Genomic DNA, 18,406 nt, shown 5'->3' with positions numbered 1-18,406 from the left:
AAATCATGTAACTCACAACAAAGCACCGAGACACGCATGCTCACAAAGCCCTCCAAACGCTAATTACCTACGTGGAGAGATTTATGTGGCAAACAGCATTCATACAGACAAACCTGGCACCCCTGACGACTTCCTGCAGTGTGTGTGTGTGTGTGTGTAAGAGAAACAGTGAGGGAGAGGAAAAGGTGTGCAGGGTAAAGACAGTGAGTATGTATTCTTGTGAGTGTGACTGTGTGCGACACGACGAGCTGAGAGAACGTCTGATTAATTAACGCAGAGGACAGAAAGCCTCTCCAGTGACCAGCCAAGCAACGCTAAAAGCTCGTAACTTCTTCCTGTACGAGCGCCCGCTGTGTCTGTGTTTCTGTTTCACCAATGCAACTCTGAACGTCCTGAGAGCGTATATTGTTTCCACTAATGTGTGTATCAACCAGTGCGTCATTATATGTGATGAGCTGCGTAAATATATGAAAGCAGACCTCCAAACAGCATTATGTGTGAGAAACTACAACAACTACAACTACCAACCCCCGTCTTCCTTCTCTCACCCCACCCAGTCGCAGCAGATGGCCCCGCCCCTCCCTGAGCCTGGTGGAGGAGGTTCCTTCCTGTTAAAAGGGAGTTTTTCCTTCCCACTGTCGCCAAAGTGCTTGCTCATAGGGGGTCATATGATTGTTGGGTTTGTCTCTGTATGTATTATTGTAGGCTCTACCTTACAATATAAAGCACCTTGAGCTGAATGTTGTTGTGATTTGTATAAATAAAACTGAATTGGACTGAACAGGCTATTATGTTACAATAATAGAAATTCTGAGAAAGTGTAATATTACTGTATAATTTAGCAGTTTTTATTTTATTTTGACTTTTCGTTTTTAATTCAGTTTTGTTTCCAGAGCAGATTTTCTTGTTTCTGTTTAGTTTTTATTATTTTCAGTCTTAGTTTTAGTCTTTTCCATATGGAGAGAATTTGCCAGAAGCAAAATCTAAGAAAATCAGTCCAGAGCTGTTTGAAAGCAGTGATCTCAGTCAGTAAACACGTCCATCAAAGCATCAACAGGCAAGTTTTATTTGTTTTTTTAAAGAAACTAATACTAAGAAATTAATACTAAGTAGATTTCCTCTATAGCTGCATTTTATTTCAGTTCAAAGATCATTTAGTGCAAAGTTTATATTTTTATTTGAATGAACTATTTTTGTTTGAAATCTAGTTTTAGTTTAGTTTCAGTTTCCTAATGAACTCCTTGGTTCAGACTGCAGGGCAGGAAATAAACTGCCAGCACCTGCACAGCCGCTGAACCTGCAACGTTATAAGCAGCGAGCGAGACCACCACACGGGGTTGTATTATTTCTTAATGAAAAGTAATGCTGTGCTGCTCTATTATTAAGTCAGGAGGAACTGTGCTCTCTCTTTGTGAAATCAGAAACAAATGCACTCTAGACGTTTTTTTCTTTATGTCTCTTCTTGTCGATATTGCTCTCTACTTATCTTCCAGCCGAGTGCTACAATACCTCCCTCCCTCTCTCTCTCAGGCTTACTCCATTCTGGTCTCTCAAGGCTGATTGTTTTCTAATTGGTGTAGTGCCAGGGGTCATGGTTGTTATGGAAACCTGCAAGGGGTACTTGGAAGGGTTGGACCTGGTGCTGGTGGTGGCTGGGTAAGGGTGGGGAGGGGGCACCCACTCAAGAAAACTGAGGGCAGCTGTTATCCGAGGCTTAGGTAGTCACTTCAGAAAATGGACTGGGTGTTGGTGTGCCACAGTCTTTTTGTGCAGAAACCATCACAGTCTGAGTGCCGACTCACAACTTCCAACATCTGCTGGAGGATCGACGCTTAGCTTTAAGGTAAATTTAAAGGTTGGTTTCACTTAAGCTATAGGCTGTGGTTTCTAAAGTCAGGGCTAAGGAGGGCACAGTGAATGCATTTTCCTCACAGAGACAGAAACACCTGCATGAGTGTGATCAGCAGCAAAGATACTCTCATTAAACTCTATTTATCTTTGCCAAAGCAATCATAACCTGCTGATTAAAAAAACTGAGGGGTGGCACTACACTGTTTGGATAGATGATGCTGGGAGGCCTGTTAGAAGGACAGTCAATCAGAAGAAACGCCAACGTGAGAAATCCTTCCCTCGGTGGAAAGAGTCCTCTGAAAATGTGTGCAACTGTCACAATAGATTATGCGGGCGCATGGATTATTAAATTAGAGGCTGTGTTCGTAGACGTGAAGAGAGGATGTGGCTCATTTATTTGAAAACACATTTATGCTAGTGCTTATTATCTTTACCAAATGTGTTGTGTCTGGATGCCTCAGTGTGTGTGTGCGTGTGTGTTGGTGTGTCCAATGAGTTTACTAAATGAGTCTGCACTAAACTCTGCCATGCATATGGAATTAAGCTGGATGTGCCCTTTGGAATTAAAGGTGGTAGGCTACTTGAGAAGCAGACAGCGTGATATATCGCTGTGCTGTGTGGTTAAATAACTGTCCTTCCATAATAGAACTGTTTAACACAAATCCCTGACTAACCAAATAACTAAATATAATCTTAGAATGTAAGGTTCACGCATGAAGCCAGCTATACAAAGAGAAACAAATTCCTATCCATTAGAACAGAGGTCGGCAACCCTAGGCATGCGTGCCACAGCTGGCACGCGAAGGGTTAACTGATGGCACGACCACAGCTGGACTGGCCATCGGGCACACCGGGCATTTGCTCGGTGGGCCGATGGTGATTTTTCGTTTTTATGGGCCGATGATGTTTTTTCTTTGTAACGGTATAAACAATGAAAGGTGGTGGATTGGCCAGATGCTGGTCGGTGTGTAAAAATAACTCAGTTGTTTGGTGGTGGCTACGGCGTAGCTTACACAGTAACATTAGCAAGAGGCCAGCAGGTGGATGAGGGAAAGGGGAGGCAGGAGGAGAGACCCGAGGCGGCCGCCGGTCCGAGTGTCAGGTGAACTGAACTTCAGGTAAGAAGTTATGACCTGCAGTCTATCTGGGTCAGATATAAACCAGGTTTAGGTGGAGTTTATTTTCGTTGTGCTGACAGTCAGTTACAATAACTCGTACTGCGTGCTAGCTAGCATGACGGAGTTTATATACTGCTGGGTGGGTGCTATGATGTTACTGATAGTGAACTTTATTTTATTCATAAGGTTAATTATTAGAGTTGCCAACCGTCCTGTAAAAAGACGGAATCGTCCCGCATTCAGAGAAAATATCACGCGTTTCGTATTGAGCTGAGAGGGGACGCAGTTTGTCCCGGACTTCAGCTAGAATGGAAAAGACACAAAAGTGGATTTATTAGGTGACATGAATGAGTTGAAGGGAAGTTATGAACTGTTTCTGAGAGACAAATAACACCAGGATCCTTTTCTAAGTAGCTGACAGCTGGTAACTGTGCAGGGGCGGGTCTAGCAAAGTGTTGCCAGGGGGCAGGTAGGGCATTAACAGGGAGAGGGGGGCACAAGGAAATACTTTTCTTTCTTATTCTCATTTAAAATGTCTCACTTTTATTAAATAATTATCTGAAGCTTACAACCAAAGTTTTTATCTGACGTAAAATGAATAGAAATCATGCATATACCAACAAGACTGTACATCACTGTCACATTGCAGAGGCCTTATTAACAGTACTTGGCTCTACATGTCTGTGTGAGCAGATTTTCTCTCACATGAGTGTCCTCAGGTAGCCGTCTGAATGCTGGACACTCGGAGACCAGAGATCACATTAACATGTGTGTCTCTGTATTAACAAACATGCCATATTGGCTCAGTTTACTTTTCTTAACATTGATGTGAGGAGACCATAAAAAGCATTTGCATTTTCTGTTGTACAGTTCATTTGCTGTAATGGAGTTCTTGTTATGGATAACAAGTGTATGTTTTTTTGTTTCAAAATAGCTGATGACTATTCGCTGATAGCTGCCAACATCTGCGAACAAATATAATCCTATAAAGTTGTTCTATATAGTGTGTAACTGTTGATATAGAGCGTTATTAAATTTATTGCTAATGCAATCATATGGCACACTGACTTCTGAGGAAATTGTAGATGGCACTCATCATCAGAAAGGTTCCCGACCCCTGCATTTTCTAATTAATCCACATATTGCATACAATGTAGTAATGTAGATGTAAATGCTTCCTGAAACTGATATGATGTTTAAAGATTTAAGTTTTCAGTGCGAGATGTAAATTTCAAATGACTTCTGTTTTTTTAACCCTCCCATTACAAAAGTAGAATGCCAGCTACGGTGGCTGCTGTAGGACAAACATGTTTTAGTCAGCCAAGAGCTCAAAAATATCAAGTTTTTACTGTACCGTCGTAACGCCTGTGGCCAGCCAGTGTGATTCTACTACTGTTTGGACCCTATCTGCATCCCTATCTGTGGAAGGCTGTGAGTGCACTGTTTACCTCAGCTGTCAATGCTGGGTGAGAAGTGTCCACCTTTATTTAGTCTGGAAGATGCAGTTAGGCTCAGACAGAGTCTGCCATGAGTCAGTAAATCAGAAAAGCTCACTTCTGACCAGAGACTGAGGTGAATCATTAAGGATATGCTGAGCTATCAGTAAGCGCTGCTGTTAGCTACTCTTAGCCTCTGTTACCTCTTGTTAGCCGCTGTTAGCTTTTGTTAGCTACTGTTAAGTAGTATTAGTAAACATTCTTTGAAGTGGGTTTAACTGTTGAACACTTAGTGAAGAAACTCTCCTAATATATATGAATGCAATCAGACTGTTTATCAAAGGAAAGTGTATAAAATTAACTCGCGTAACATTATCTTATAAGTAGCTGTTGTTGTTTAGCTAGCTCTTGTTAGCTGTCCAACAAGAGCTAGCTAAACAACATTAAACATTATTTATTAGCTTTAATAAATGATAGTAACAATGAACATGTTTATGCACGTTTCCATGTGTTACAGCCCTGACTTCAGTTCAGGAGATGAGGTACGAGGTGAGGATGAAGTTTATTAAGATGCTAGTGACGCCGTCTCTTTCCTTCCTGTTTGACGAAGTTTATGAGAATGCATTAGAAGATGTAATTGCATACTATTCGATGCATATTTTTGATTACAATATCCTTTTTTCTATTAAATAACTTATTATTTAGGACACCTTTAAACTCAAATAATAAAAGAATGATGGGATTATTGCAGAAAAATTCATACAAAGTCCAGAACTCTCACAATCTACTGCACGATCAAGCACTAGCTAACAATTGACTGCCTGCTCACTGCTGATGTGATCTTTCTTGCACACTTAATAGACACCTACAGATATGTAGGCGTCTGTATTTGTTAGGCTTTTTTGGTGTTGGTCTCAGGTATGATGTTATCTATCACTTAAGTTATCATCACCATCCAATATCAGCTGGCACACTACAGATCCTGCTTTGTAATCTGGCTTTTAGAGCCATTTTCAATTAACTTTCTTTCTAACACACACGAATCTGTACCTAACACACACCTAACTCCACGAGCACACGTAGCTGGGTTCATCTGTGAGCTGCACGGTGTTTCCGTCACTGTGTTGGTCTTTGTGTCAATCTGTGTGTGTGTTTGCATGCATGTGTGTTCTTCACTGCTTTGCTGACGTGCTGATGGAGTTCTTAGAGATTTTGTTTATCTCCTATATGCATACAGTGGCTCAGGCCTCCCTTGACGCACAGCAGCACACACACACAAACACACACACACACACACACACACACACACACACACACACCGCTGACACACTAACTTCTTTTTCTAGCACCATCGATTACTGTCAGCCAATACCTGCACTTCCTTCTGTCTGCATCATCAGGTTTCAGGAAGTGATGATAAATGAACAGCACTGTCTGCCAAAACCTGTGGCCATAGATATATAGCTCTAAAGAAATCAAAACATTTTAAGACCCATGCTGCTTTAAATAAGGAAAGAGAAGACCAGAAAAAGCCTAAATTCAGAGGTTTTATTGGTTTTACAGATTATATAAGGCAAACCATTTGAAAAAGAACATTTTTATTATTTTGTTATATAAATATAACATTTTATATTTTAGAATTTTTGAAATGTCTTCTTGTAATACATTATCAATACACTAGTGGCAAATATCAATATTTTGTCTTCGAACATGGAGGCACTCTAAACTGATTTCCCACCCTGCCAATTAGACTTACCAGAATAGCTACTCTGTGGCTCTCTGTGGTGGCGCTTATCAAATTAATTAGAGTAAAGTAAATGGCAGTTAACCAGCTTCCAGTGAAGAAGAAAAACTCAGAGAGGGGGGAATTTGTGGACTGTTGGGGAAAACAGCTTTGTGAGATACTGTAGATGATTGTCTTTCAGTGTATTATCTGATTCCCAAGCCCAGCTTACATGCTGGTGAGACAGTTTTCTTTTTGTCCATCCTCTTAACAATTAGATTTCTTTTAATAATGTTGAGGGACTCGACACTGTGAATCAAGGTCAAAGAGTCCTGACTCTGCATTTAAAAAGAAAAACCCTCTTAGGCACGAAGGTAAGAATACAGGAAAGGCAGTGTCAGAAAACATCTCCGGGATGCTCGGAGCTGTCCATCAAACAGCTTTACTCCTTTGCAAGGAGACAGGTACAGAAATGAGGTGGATGCACACGTGTGTGGGAGAATATCTGCACTGGCAGATATATTCAGAGGTAAGTGAGCTGTGACTGACATCATAAAGGAAAGAAGTCAGGATTGGGAAACGGAGAGGAACACTGAGCCCTGCTTTCTTATGACACACACACACACACACACACACGGATGTTATGTGTACGTCAGCACACAGCCACTCATACTGAAGACTGAAGCACAAACAAGTCAATCTTTTCTTTTTGTCTGTCTCTATCTGTATTGTTTTAAAACTGGCACACACACACACACACACACACACACACACACACACACACACACACACACACACACACACACACACACACACACACATGAATGTGATTCAGTAGAAGCAAAGAGAATGGAAACATGAAGATGCTGCTGTACTGCAACACTGACGAGGAACAGGAGGTGGACTAAAAGTGACAGCACGCTTTGGTCATGGTCTGTGTATACACGACACCTTTCTGACACACAGGTAACAGTGCGCTGTACCTGGGTGATGGCCCCTGTAACCCACTGATGGGGAACCTTTTTCATAAGCTCCACTGGGAGCCTCCCATGTGCCACACCTGGTGGGACTCTGGTGTATCCACAACTTTCTGAGCTTTCATATGTTCCAGGTATAGAATCTGAACATAACTAATGAATAAGACCATTGTGCTCTCAAAATCCTTTTCGTCTTATCATTACATCCCAACAAGGTCGGAGCTCCTTACCTGTCATTAGCCTGAGGAGGAGCAGGAGGAGACGTAGTTCCAGCTCCCCTTGATTTGTTGACTTTGGCGTAGAGCCTATCCAGAGGGTCATCATCGGGGATGACTCCGGGCTCGTTAGTATGATTTCCGTGCCCTTGAAAGCCGGATGGGGCGAGAGGGGAAGGTGTACGAGCGTGCTGAAACGCTCTGTAGGGAGGCGACTGAGACAGAGGCTGTGGCACCGAGCCCATATCTCGGTCCCTGAAGGATTGTATACGGGCGTAGTTGGGATCTGCGTCATCATCTTCAAAATCGGGATATGCCGAACCGCCGCCGCCACCCTGCCGCTGATCTTGTAACTCGGGATGCGATGCCTCGATTCTGGAAAGGAAACGCAGGACTAATTATTGCATCTATTGAATGTATTTTGATTAGTGGACTAGCATAGAAAAAATCAAAAGCATAGAGCTCAGATATGACAGGCGTGGAGCATACAGAGGGGTGGAGACAGACCGATAAAGGTAATTAAAAGAGCTGTTAAAGTGAGCATTCATGTTCTTTAGCGTAAACAGACTAACACACCTCCTCTGAGTGCATGCAGTATTTCAGCTATTTCATCCTAATCATCTCATGGATAGAAACCTCCCCACCTCTCTCTCTCTTCTTTCATCCTCTCGAGCTCATGGTCACTCAGGAGGTCTGACTTTTGTCGCTGCAGAGCGGCCTTCGCTTCCTTCTTCTCCTCTTTTTTCTTTCCAAATCTGGACAGAAGCAAAGATTGACACAGCATGTGGATCAAAAAGAAAGCCGGAGACAGCACACAGTACAGCTGCTATACAGAGGACGTAGATAAAGGACAAACACTGCATCAGCACCACTCTTAAAAGAATCACAGGGCAGATACAGCCAGATTTTTTCTCACATACAAATAAACACACATAGAAAAGTCAACTGAACCGACAACAGCTTCCACGATGGGTTAGTAAACTGGACAAACAGGTGGTTAACTCGATGCCGACGGACGCCGGAGTAAAAGGCACGCAGTTAATCCAGATTTGACAGCGGAAGGATACACACGAAGCTCAATAGGAACGCAGTCTATACAAGCTAACATAAATTAAAAGACGGCATACGCGCGACAGACCTAAAGACCCGCTTTAAGTGGCCGCATATCAATACTCAAACCACAGCAGTCAATACTGCTTCTGTGTGGTCAGCATCAACAGCGTACTCAGCACTAATGGACACCAGACAATTCATTACCTGGAGGAGATGCAGGCAGACACACACACAAGACTGGATGTCATAATGAGCATCATTATATCTTCAGACTTTGCCGCCACTGCTGAAAATGAAAAGTGAACTAAAGTGGGAAATGAAAATGTAAGAACTGAGACATCACTGCACCGAGTCAATATTTTCATGCCTTTGCATTGACGGAGCTCTAAGGCTCATCAAAAGTCTGTAAAGGTGAATAACACCTTAAAATCTGAGTTAACTTGCAGTTGTTGTTGTCAGGCACTGATCTCCGTTTGTGTTATGGTTTCCAGCTTTTTCACCCAATCAGGTTGTTTGCTCCATTTCAAACTCGTCTTCAAATGGATTCAACATTGTTATTAACATTTAATATCGTCATCATTAATATTATTACCTTTATGTTACCAGGAAGTCCCACTGAGATCACAATCTGTCTCACAAGAGAGACTACAAATACAACAAAGTATAAATCCACAGCACATACACATAAAACTTTAATGGTTTAATGTTTCTTAAAAGAAACATCGTCCGTCTTCATCTAAAGTTTAGATGGTAACTATGAGTCCTGGGACAGAGAAGGGTACAGATGTAGATGCGAAGTCCACCTAGAACGGCTTTATAAAGTAAAATATACGACCATAGAAAATATAAGTGGTCAGTGAATGAAGACTCTTTAGAACTGCAGAGGAAGCATGCATATACAGCAAATCACCAAAATCAATTACAGGCAAACAAGTAAAGTAAGATTTATTTCTAAAGTACAAACCAGGCCTCGCTTTAACTTCCTAATAAGATTAGCACTGCGTGCATTGAGAAATCTACACACAGTGACAAAGTACAGCCAGTTTTGGGTCCTGTAGAGGACCTTTAGTTAAAGCACCTTCCACAGCAATGGCAGCTCAGTGTCTTCTTTGGAACGAGCCCGAAGATTAAAACTGTTTTTGTCCCGTTTCAGGCACAGATGTTCAATCTCCACCCGCTTGGATGAGGAGCAATAGTGCACCGCTATTTTCAGGTTAGGTTCAAGTCCAGACAGTACCTGGAAACTCCAGGCCTTTCGTTCCTTTCCAGTAACGCTTCCTGTATTTTCCTGGCATCACGATGACGTTTGTGCACAAGTTCAATAATGAAGATCTGCAATCAGTCACCTGCCTGCTGTCCTGGGTGTTGGTCTGCTGTTGTCTACATCACTACTGCTTCCCTCGCTGTCGATCTCAACACTGCCATCAGTATTCTTGTCCAATCATCTTCCTGCCTGCCTTCTTTGAGCCAACCAGCCTCCACTTTGCGTAGTTTAAATCTGTGCTCTCTGTTACTCTCGCTTTTAGACTCTCATTCATGCAACCCACCTCCACCCATCTGCACCTCACAGACACATCAGTCAGAGCTCCACCCAGGCCTCAGTCTTCATCTTCACCACCATCGTCTAGACGTCGGTTGGTCCTTCCATTCTGCCGTGTTGGTCTAACCACCAAACTCTTAATTTCTCCATCTCAGTAAATTCAGCTCTTCCAAGTGATCTGTCCTTCTTGAACTTCTGCTTGTCGTGCCGTTAGCATGTAAACTTCTGCTCAGCACACTGGAAGACGTTTTCACCGGAGACAGCTCGAGGCTATTATCCGCTACAGAAAGAGCTTCCAACATAGCAATGCTGCCACCACTGTGTGTGACTGTAGGGATGGTATTAATGAGGTGCTGCTCAGTGTTTGGTTTCCTCCAGTTAGAGTTTGCCCTCTTGGCAAACTCCACGGCGGCCAGTCATGTGACTTATGGAAAATGGGGGCCGACCACAAAGGTTTGAGCGGTGAAGTGCTGCCACACAGAAACTTTGGGTCTCATTCACAGTGACTCCTGTTGGCTCACCGATGCCCTGAAAACTGAGTCGGTGGCTCCAAACTTGATGATGGAGGCAGTTGTGCTGCAGCTAAAGACATTTACGTGTATCCGTCTTTAGATGAGTCTGCGTCCTCTCAGCAACCTTATTTTAACTCTGATTTACAAAAGATTTAAAAATCATTGTTGGACAATGAAAATAAAAATAATAAATAACGAGTATAGAATGAAACTGTGCACTGTAATTAGCCAGGCACACACTTCCTCAAAGAGCAACCAAACAAAATGTTCTCTTTTCCATGATCCAGTTTGAAATTCCACAGAGAATTAGCATCTCTGCAAACATCTCTATCTTTAGGGTAATTAAGAAGACTTGTACTGTACAAATCTGTTTAGCAGCACTGCAGCGTTACATTTACACATACATTTACGTTACAAAACCTGCGCACATTTTCATTAGTTTAGAAACAAAATATCTCTATACTCCCCCTTTTCTCTCTTCTCGTTCCCCTCACCCTAAAGCTTCTGCAGTTTTTGACTCCCCCTCCTTCAGCCAGGTTCTGCCAGAGGTCACTTCCTGTCAAAAGAGAGCACTTCCTCCCCACTGTTGTCAAGCTGTTGCTCAAAAGAGATCACCTGATTGTGCCTCACAAGATAAACCACCTGGAGGAGATGTTGGTGTAAACTGGTGCTGTATAAATAAAATTCAATTGAAAATCGTAACCAAGTATGATGTTTCCGTACTAAACCATTTAGAGGTGTTTACCGTACTCCCAGCTCGATGGAGGAGAAGGTAGCTCATTAAACTTTACAACCAGCTGCTGTACAGTCGGGAGGACATTGTGAATTGAGCCAGTATTAAATACTTAATACCTCCAACACACAAACCATGACCTTATAACAGCCTTTATGTTTAATTTATCAAGTGAATTTATTGATATATGATCGTGCCACTATACCTGCTTATGGTTTATTTCAAACAACAGTCACAGTTTCTCTAAAGTGCGACTGTTTTGTTGTTTTAGCGCGTGCATATCACTGCTTCTGCAATAAAAGAAGGTATATTGTGAGCACAGAGGTAATAGGTTTCTTTGAAGTGCCTCATGTAGACTGGGGAAAAGCCTATTTACCACCCACAGAGGTGGACGCGATGGGCAATGAAGGGCACCAATCATCTGTGTGAATTAACAGCACGTGTGTGTGTTTGCCTCACAGGGGACGAGCCTTGCTCTAATTACCGCTGCCTATAGAGGCTTACCCTTTCCTTCAACTCCTTCTCGTACCCTTCCTCACAGCTCTTTTATGTCTACTCCTTCTGACCGTCTCCTCAGCGCACGCTTTCCTCCCATTAACCTTATTTCTCTTTCGTTTCATCCGCAGCGTACCTTGCTTTCACCCCGTCACCTCAGCCTCTCCTTTGACGTTTTGCTCCTTCCCTTTGCTATCAAGCACTTCTCTCTTCAGCTAATCTGTCTCCTCTCTTCTATGCTTCTCCTCACCCCTGCGTCCTCTCCAGTGTCGGCTTCTCATACTAACAGAAAGAATAGATGATAAAGTCAACCCAACATATATTTTAACAACAGAACCCTTCTCTGAAAATTAAAGAACACATTTAGCACCAAGATTATCGCCATGTCTTGCTAATTTGAAGCACACATGCACACCTTCATACACCAACTTACTTTCTGCACAATGCTCAGTCTTTTGCACGACCCACTGTCATTGTTGCATTTGTCTATTGCACTGTTGTGTCTGCACCGTCTGGTGTTACACGGTCGTTGTTTTTTTGCAGTTTTTGCACATTTGCACGTTATGCAGTCCTGTGTTGATTGTCCTGTGTCATACGCAGCACCGTGGTCATGGAGGAATGTCTCGTTTCACTGCGTACTGTACCGCTGCACGTGATTGGCCATTTGATTTGACTTGACTACTTTAATAGAAACTCATTATAAATAACGCTGGTTACACAGGTCCAAACGGCACGTTCACAACCTCGTCCAAGCCTCGTCACATCGAATGGTCTCCAGAACAGTTTCCAAAGTTTACTCAGAACGCTGCTGGAAAATAAATAAACCAACATCTAAAAGGTCGGAGTTCAGAAGGCAGAAACGTGTTGGTGACGGGGGAAGTCAGACGGGAATGCCCTAAACTGGTTGAAGCTGACAGAAAGGCTTTACAAACTTGGAAAACCAATCTCAAGAACACAAATGTGTGGCTACAGTGGACAGCTAAAAATTGGACCGCTGAAGACTGGTAATATGTTGCCTGGTCTGTTGGATTATCAATTTCTGCTTAAGGACACAGATGGTAGAGTCAGAAATTGGCAACAGCGCCACGAATCCTGGTGGTGTTCCCTACACCATGGCATAATGGTGCATGGAGTGCTTCCTTGGCACGCTTTGGGCCCAGCAGTATCACTCCGCAGTGGTGCAGCTGACCACGGGCAAGTCTTTATGACCACAACTTATCATCTTCTTGGAGGTGTTGATGATATAGAAAAGAAGATGTGCATCTGAAATGCACGTTTCCGTGTGAAATCACGATGCCATGGATTCTTTTATATCTCAGCATCATGTTAATGTGATCTTCTGTTGGCAGGTGTAGTTTTGACGCCACACACAACAATCCTTAATTTGTCACTTATCCTTCATTTGCCCATTTTTGCTTTTCTTCTCTGACTGGAAATAGAAAAGCAACCACATCCAGCTATAGACGATTTCCATACGCTTTGCAGCAAAATGAAAGAACAGCTGAAGAAGAAGAAAGAGATTCAAAGAAAACGGACACACACAGCTTAATTAAGCCCACTCTCCCATCCAGCAACACACAGTTGAACAAAGATTCATTCTTAGGAAATAAAAATAAAACACAGTAAAGTCCTATCTCCTGCCACTACCTTCCGCCTGAGCACGTAGGGTTTCTGAATCAACCCTCCTGCTGAGTGTATTCGTCGTGCACGCGCACACACAGTAAGAAAAGTTAACTAACACATAAATAAACTGGAGACAAACTGGTATGCTTTGATTTTGTCCCTCTAAACGCCGCTTTGTTGAACAATGGGTAAAAATATAACTTGTTTCATTTTTGTTTCTTTCAATCTTTCGTTCAACAACCCGTCGACGTCTCTCCTTTCATCCTCTCCTTTGTTAAACGCCTTTTGTCCAACGAAGATAATCAGTTAAATCACAACCATTGCCTGCATGTAATCACTGTGCACAGAAGTAGAAAGGTCTCACAGGTGAGACTACACTTTTCCAGTTTTTCTTCTTCATGCGCTTCATTTATTTGATACTTAAAAACACATTTGGATCATTTTTCTATTTGATGAATTGAAACCACCTAAAAGTGGATTTCAAATGTAAAATCAAACAGTCACACACACACACACACACACACACACACACACACACACACACACACACACACACACACACACACACACAGTTGTTTAGTTCTAAAGTGTGTTAAGTGTAAAAGGCAGGATTAATTAACTTTATTAGAAAAATCATCACAGCAAAAGCAACAGAAATTCTTTATAGCAAAATGTTATTTTTTTAGAATTGACATCAACCCTACGCGTCAGTCGACAGACAGGCTGCGGGTTTTTGTTTTTTTTTGAAAAGATTTTTAATTGAAAAAAGAAAACAACAGTACTTGCAGTTACCGAAATACAATTAACCTTTCTTCATTTTCCTAAGTAAATATATATATATATATATATATATATATATATATATATATATATATATATATATATCTCAACGTATATTTAATTTTTTCAAGTTTTAAAAAAAACATGACATCTTTAAGCCACCGGGAAATAGTAGGATACTTAACAGACTTCCAATACAACAATATTAGACGTCTCGCTAATAGGGATGTGAAGGCTATAATATCCTTTTGTGTGGAATCAAGTGTAAGTGAGCGAACAGGAATCCCAAATACAGCAATCAGAGGACAAGGATGAAGAGTTACCCCAAGAACAGTTGACATAATAGCAAAATACCCAGTCCAGAAACCTTGTAGCTCAGGACACAGAAAAAACATGTGGCTAAGGTGACAAGGAGAGCCGTGGCATTTATCACATTTATTTTCCACTTCTGGATACAATTCAGAAAGTCTAGACTTAGAGAAATGCACCCTGTGTATGACCTTAAATTGAATAAGTCCAAGACGAGCACAGGAGGTGGAAGACCGTACCCTCGCTATAGCCTGTTCCCAAGACTCCTCATCTATTCGAATTCCTAGTTCTCCTTCCCATGTACACTTCAGGCTGCGGTTTTTGTTGCCTCCTTGTCGAACTCATCCAATGCAGCATAAAGCAATGATGGTGGCATGGAGTTCACTTCCACAGTTTTTGATCTCAGGAATTATCACAACAACTAGAATTGGTTATTTTTTGTTACGTTTTGGACGTTTTATTTGTAACAATTAATGTATGTTTAATAGAGCTGTTGGTTTTAATTGTGTTGTTTTGTTGTTTATGAGCCTTTTTTTGTCTTTCATGTCGTACACGTTTCATGGATGAAATGGGGTTTTTTTTAATTAAAAAATCGTCAGACCAGAAGAAGAGTAGCTACTGATACTGCATGAGCTAATGGGGGTCCTAATAAACTAAACTAAACTAAACTAAACTAAACTAAACACACACACACACACACACACACACACACACACACACAGAGCCTGATGAGATTTTAAAATGTACAAGTTCTGATGATATCGCCTGAGAAGCATTGTTTCACAAGAAATATCAGAGTAAGATTAGCAGCTGATTAACAGCCAGTTAGGACGAATACATCACCTCTTGTTGTGTCATTAGTGGGAACAGAACGATAACTCATGAATATTCAGGAAGTAACACCTCAGTCTGTATGGAAAGTGTATGGCTCCTCATTTACATGTGAGAAAGTTTGCTCTACAGACGGTTTTCCTAAAGCTCCCGTCTGTGTAGGGAAAAGCCTAAAAGTCTGACCAAGACAGGAACTGCATCTTTGGGAATATGTGCGTACTTACGGTCTGCTTATTACAGTAAACGGCCGTGTCTCGCTTTAATCCCAAGCTTCATGAAAGAGAGACGCCCACAGTGGGTAGAGTACACAGACAGTAAAACACTGTGGCAACACCGTCGATGTTTCGAAAACTTTACGGCACATGTCATCACGGCAGATGGCGAGAAAGACTGTTCGCGCTTGACTGCTGTGTCATTTCGGTCTTACTTTTAGTTTAATTTGTCGAAGACAGGTGGTGGTTACTCTATATAAGTGATACGTGTGTTTATGTTAGACGTGGATTTTCAACTTCTGCTTCTCCGTGTGAGCTCTTCACACAAATCTGGTGTGTTAGTTTGATTTTTCTGTTTACAGACCAGTGAAGACTTCCTGACTGTAAACACTGAACCACCGAGAGAGAAAAGATAGCAGGTGGAAGACTTTTAGCTTGCTGTTACAGTCCACACCAGTTACACCAGTTACAGCAAAGCAGCCCCAGACTATCGCGCCACCACCACCATGTTTGACCATTGCTATGATGTTCAGTTAGTTTTCCGCCATACGTAACAGGACTCAAACCTTCCACAAAGTTCAGCCTTTATCTCCTCAGTCTTGGGAATCATCCAGATGTTTTTTGGCAGATGTGGTTCTCAGCAGTGGTTCTCTCCTTGGACTTTCTTATTGTTGAATCATGAACTCTGACCTTAACTGAGCCAAATGAGGCCTGCACTTCTTTAGATGTTGTTGTTGGTTCGCATGTGACCTCCTGGATGAGTAGCTGAAGAGCTCTCAGAGTCATTGTGGTGGGCCGGTTGCTGCTGAGAAGGTTCACCGTGGTTCCAGATTTCCTTCACGTGTGGATAACGGCTCTCACCGTGTTTCATTGAAGACACAAAGCCTTAGAAATGTCTCTGCAACCCTTTCAGACCGACAGATGTCAGTGACTTTGTGTCACAGCTGTTTCTTTAGATTGCGGCTGCTTTTAGAGATCTTTTAGTCTCCTTCACTTTGTGATTTCTTCATCCAGCAGGTCTGGCGGTGATCGGGGTGCTTCCCACTCAGCTTTCCAAAAAAATTTGGTTAATTTGTTTTTTCATGATTGAACTCAGTTGTTGCAACATTCAGATTTTAGTGAAGGAAGCAAACGGTACCAGCCGTTATGTTGACTTTACATCCAGCAGACAGATGTTATTCAGCAAAAACACTCGTAACAATGTACAATCCACACACATTAACATGCACACAGATGTGGAGTGCCGAGTCTTCAGGCGGCTGTTACACACCTGCGCTTCCCGATAAACCCACTGACAACCGAGAAAAATCAGGCCAAACATCTGTGACTCTCACTTCATCTATTCTTTCCTTTCTCTCTCACTCCCTCCCTCTACCACTCATAGGACACGCCTTCCTTTCCTATCATTGGAAAATAGATCCATGAGGGAATGGGTGATTGACAAGTGCGATACAATAACGAGCACGCACGCACATACACATACACGCTCTGATGACTGACAGGCATGACATCAGTCAGTGACACCCCAATGACTTCCTGTCAAGACGTTTGATTGGCAGAGTCCTTCCCCTGCTTCAAGCATGTGCTCTCTAATCATGAAACAATGAAATTCAGCGTCTGGTCAGAAGCCTCATTTTTCCCCTGCTTGGGGAATTTGGAGTCGTCTTCCATGCACAAAATTTTCGAGTGCCTTGAAATCTCATTTCTACTGCACACGAAGCAAATTAAAACCTGCGGCCACTAAGACTGTTCTCAATGCCCCTGTGCAAGCTGCAAGCCAAAATGCAAAAATCTAAGATGCAGGCATTCGAGTTTAATGCAAAATAAAAGTTGCAACTGAGTCTAAATGTGGAATTGAATGAAATGAAAAGTCGTCTAAGGACCACTGCAGCAACCAAAGCAATCATGAGGTGGTTCAATTTCAACCATCTGTAACCCCCGGCAACCAGTCACTAAAAAGCTAGGGAATACGCAATTTTCCCTGACAACCACTGGTTACCAGGGGTTACTGACTGGTTTTTAGGTCTGCATGAATTGAACTTGGCATCAGATTTTGCAGAAACTGCCAGCAACCTCTAGGAGCCATTTGCAAACTGGTTGCAAAGCATCCCAGACCAGTTTCCCAGTTGCTATGGCTGAGGGTTAACTGAGAAAGAAGCTGGCCTGACTCAAGCAACCTGAATATACATTTATAAATTACATTTGCTGGACTTGTGCTAAGATCGGGAGTGAAATACGGCCTCCATCAAACTGCCAACATGTCATTTCTTCACAGCCTATTTAAGTGCTGCAACTGTACAGCAGCAACTCTTACAGGCAGCTTAATTCAAACACAGCAGAGCTCCACCAATCAGAAAATCTCCAGCAAATGATGGGGACTGCAGCATCAAAGTAAGTCCATTTTCTGCCATCAACCTTTTCATCTAAGCACCACACACACACACATTCAAAAGCACACAGGCATACAGTATGCACAGACTCGGGCTAATAGGCCTAGCATGAAGCTCAACCATTACACAGCCCACAATGGAGCTAGTCAGTCCTAATGGGCCCCACCGTTGAGATGGGCTAATAGTCCCAGCGATGGAGCACTTTAAGTCTAACAGAGATGCAGCATTATGACCAGCTGGAAAGAGCGCAGAGAGCGGGAGAGGAGCCACGAGGAAAAAATGGGACAATATGGGGGAAGTCTAATTACTGGTATCAGTGAGAGGTAAAAAAATGGGCTAAAGGCTCAAAGCTCTTTAAGTATACATGTGCCATTCATGTGAAAGCTTTTCAATAATTATAAATGATAGTCAGCAAACACACACATGCACACACACACACACGTGGTGCTTCATATAGGCAGACCCATTAGATATCAGATATTCTAATAAACATAGTTTCAATTTGAAAATGAACAGCGTGCACACACACACATCAATAACCGCATGAATATGATGCAGTGACAGCAGCAGTGCCCGCTTACATTTTGTTCTGGTAGACCTCGTCCTCT

General features: G+C 42.3%; 1 protein-coding gene across 3 annotated transcripts in view; it reads right to left on the bottom strand.

The window, feature by feature from the left end:
• LOC146370186 (partitioning defective 3 homolog B-like) overlaps positions 1-18,406 on the bottom strand; it is a 209,077-nt gene that overhangs the window by 63,637 nt on the left and 127,034 nt on the right. For all 3 annotated transcript variants that reach the window (XM_084908589.1, XM_084908590.1, XM_084908591.1), the window contains 2 exons: positions 7,965-8,075; positions 7,336-7,695 (listed from right to left, as the gene is read on the bottom strand). In XM_084908589.1, the coding sequence (XP_084764715.1) occupies positions 7,336-7,695; positions 7,965-8,075 (471 nt within the window). The remainder of the gene's footprint in view (positions 1-7,335; positions 7,696-7,964; positions 8,076-18,406) is intronic.

The sequence above is a fragment of the Perissodus microlepis genome, chromosome 16 (genome assembly GCF_051167445.1).
Source record: "Perissodus microlepis isolate ML-2025 ecotype Zambia chromosome 16, ASM5116744v1, whole genome shotgun sequence".
In the NCBI taxonomy this organism is placed as follows: Eukaryota; Metazoa; Chordata; class Actinopteri; order Cichliformes; family Cichlidae; genus Perissodus; species Perissodus microlepis.
Note: the sequence above shows the minus strand (reverse complement) of the source record. Positions and strands in the feature narration are given on the sequence as shown.